This window comes from Tigriopus californicus, chromosome 11 (genome assembly GCF_007210705.1).
Source record: "Tigriopus californicus strain San Diego chromosome 11, Tcal_SD_v2.1, whole genome shotgun sequence".
In the NCBI taxonomy this organism is placed as follows: Eukaryota; Metazoa; Arthropoda; class Copepoda; order Harpacticoida; family Harpacticidae; genus Tigriopus; species Tigriopus californicus.
In genome coordinates this window covers 14,183,524-14,186,423 of record NC_081450.1, presented here as the reverse complement: position 1 = coordinate 14,186,423, position 2,900 = coordinate 14,183,524, and the positions used below count along the sequence as shown (strand labels likewise).

The following is a 2,900-nucleotide window of genomic DNA, read 5'->3' as shown; positions in this document are numbered from 1 at the left end:
TTAGAAAATCCTACTGTTTCCATTGGCAAAAGAAGGCGTGCTTCTCGGTGCATTTCGTGTCTCTAGCTGCGTATTGAACCGATGCTCTGGGTTAGGACAGGGTCCTTGCCAGATACCTCCATTGGAGGTGAACTCGAATCCAAACGAAGTGGAATCAAAGAACTCCGCTCCATCAGCATAAGACTTATCGTTGGTTTCAAGGGCTTCAAGAGCGTTGTCTTCACTGGCATCGAAGGATTGGATCACGGATTTGCGTTCAACTCCCATCCAAATGTCAATCCGAACTGAAACCAAGTTTTTCAGAGTTTTATTCAACTCGATTAAATTAGTACCGTTATTCGTACTATGATTCCGGGCATATTGCTTGATAAACTGGAAATCCGCGAGAGACTTGCTGGCATACAAAGATGACCCATGAAGACCGCAATGAATCTACGAGGAAGGCATTGGATGATAAAATGATCGTAATACTGAATTAAGATTGCTAGGCAAAAAACAACTATTAATATGTACATAATCAAGGTCTCACCTGTGCTTGATTGAACTCCATTTCCTCCCTGACTGGCAACAAACAAGAGCTCTTGTATGAAAAGAATCCGTCGGGACAATGATTATCAGGAGACTCGTACAAGGGGCGTTGTTGGCACACGTAGGCCAAAGGTTTCGAACAAACATCTGTAGTCAAAAAGCTGAAACAAAAATATACATACAAAATCAATCAACCTTGGTTCTGCAATTGAGGGTACTCAGAGCTCACCCTCCATTAGGTCCTGGAATCTTGGCACAATCCCCTTGTCCAGCATTCAAAATGGCCCAGATTGGATCGCTTCGATTGACGAATTCTCCACCCGTGCTCGTCTCAAACTCGCCCAATCCTGCCAAATCATCCAATCCGACCCAGAATTCGCTCTCGCCGACTTTTCAACCAAGACACGTTGCACAAACTCGTAGTGCTCGCGTTTTCGGGTCCACATCAATTGCGACCGGTAACGACCCGTTTCGTCGCGATTCGAGGAACAAGCAATTTCTGCCTCAATGAAACTGGCCAAACTAATGGCGATCTTGTAGCACATGCCATCAAAGAAGTCGAACCCTTCTGGACAAGGATCAGTAACTTGGCTGGAAGCGTTCTGGCAATGCTTGTGGAAGCGAACGTAGGATGGCAACATGCCCTTGTTGAAGATCTGGAGGCAACTGAGACTGCCATGAAATGTCCTAGAATCGTTGAATTGGTCTTTGCCGATTAACCCTGGCAACTTTAAGGCGTCTCCCACCTTCAACGAGCCATTTCCGTTAAAGTGAGCATGCTGAAAGCAATAGACATTTTTGAAAAAACTGATGTTTTGGCAAATCTGGGCTCGACTTAGTTCAAACTAATTTCAGTGCTTACGATGTGATCCATTTCGTTTTGGTTGTATCCAAATTTGTCTCCGTTATAGAATGTGCCTTCATCCTTGATTTCATCAAATGAGAAGGCAACAAAGTTCCATTCGCCAGCTTTTGTCACTTGATATGTTTTTCAACCCTTTGAAAACAACCTCCCCTTTAGAAATGACTTCGAGGTTGCCCTCGCTCCAGCCCAACATGAACCCATTCCTGGGATTTTTTGGGTTTCGAAAGTCCTGAACAAAAGTGAAACCATGTCTTGTTTATTCAAATGGTTGATAGAGTTTTAGCTCCCTTGCATACCAGTAAAGGGAAATTGTCCATTGGGCTTTGATCAATTTTGAGCCAAAACATGACTGTCAATCCTGTTCCAAACACGAACTTCTCTGGACCTGATTTGATCTCAATGTAGCTTAATCCACTCATGGATTGCCCACCCAACATTGGATATCCGATCAATCGGCTCTTTTGCCCAAAGGAAGCATAGCCCACAAAATGGTCTTCGAGAACAATTCCCTGTTTGGAAATATCTTTCGAACCTAGAGCCTTGTTCAGTGGTGCCAAGACCACAGGTTCGGCAGCATCTTCAACTAATGTTGGTTTCACTGTTTGATCTGAAAACACCGTCTCAAATCTGTAGATATACGTAAATAAGAAATATCATTGTTTTTACGACACTTCGTAACAACACTAAATCATAAAGCACGGGGTCATAAAATCATCTGAAACGATCCGACAAAAAAGAATGCCTGCACTAAAGTTGCAATCGATGTCAAGATTGACCCATTCATTTTTGGTGACAAATGTAAATTGTAAAACAACTGGCCACAGAGGCAGTACTCATGGTCTCACATCAAAATGGGCTCATCCGCCAACAACTTGTACATACACCTAGCCAGTGCGTCCACAAAATGCAAATGCATTACATCTAACTTTTCCCAAACGTTTGGAATATTTGCACTATGTTGCATTTTTTGCATTTTGCACCAATTTGGCTCAAAACTCGAGTTTTTCCTATTGATTTTATTCCCTTGACCTTGAAAATATATAAATATTGAAAAAATGCGGAGATAAAGAAGACAAACTCTTTTTTTACCTTTCATGGTGTATGCTTCTTTTTTGTTTCAAATGCATGATTACCTTGCTTTTTTTGACAGCACAACCAATCAAGATTATGTCTCTTCAGCTCTTCAACGACAAACTGCACCAAATGTTTTTTTTTTCCTTCAGTAGATGACCAGTTTTTATTGAAGGAAAGATGAAGTTCCCTTCCATGGAATGCGTAGTTGTAATCCCAACACAGTTGATCCTTGTCTCAAGCACAAATGTGTTTACCATGACGCTAGGTGGTCTTGTTCAAGGCTCATAGTATTAAGAGTTCATTTAGTAAAGTAGCATGCTTTAGTCCCTTTTGGAATTGAATGCATGGCGCATTTTAAAGTAAGAACAAGTCCTTTTTACGATCATTCAGTAAAGTAAGTAAATTGAACTAAGAAATGTCTGATCTTCTCTCT

At 41.5% G+C, this 2,900-nt stretch overlaps 1 protein-coding gene across 1 annotated transcript in view; it reads right to left on the bottom strand.

Annotated features, from left to right (window-relative positions):
• Positions 1-2,900, bottom strand: part of LOC131891201 (uncharacterized) — a 14,527-nt gene continuing 11,627 nt past the window's right edge. Inside the window, exons 13-18 of the mRNA XM_059240725.1 lie at positions 1,690-2,000; positions 959-1,307; positions 758-917; positions 530-689; positions 345-432; positions 1-284 (exon numbers count right to left, since the gene is read on the bottom strand). Of these exons, the coding sequence (XP_059096708.1) occupies positions 1-284; positions 345-432; positions 530-689; positions 758-917; positions 959-1,307; positions 1,690-2,000 (1,352 nt within the window). The remainder of the gene's footprint in view (positions 285-344; positions 433-529; positions 690-757; positions 918-958; positions 1,308-1,689; positions 2,001-2,900) is intronic.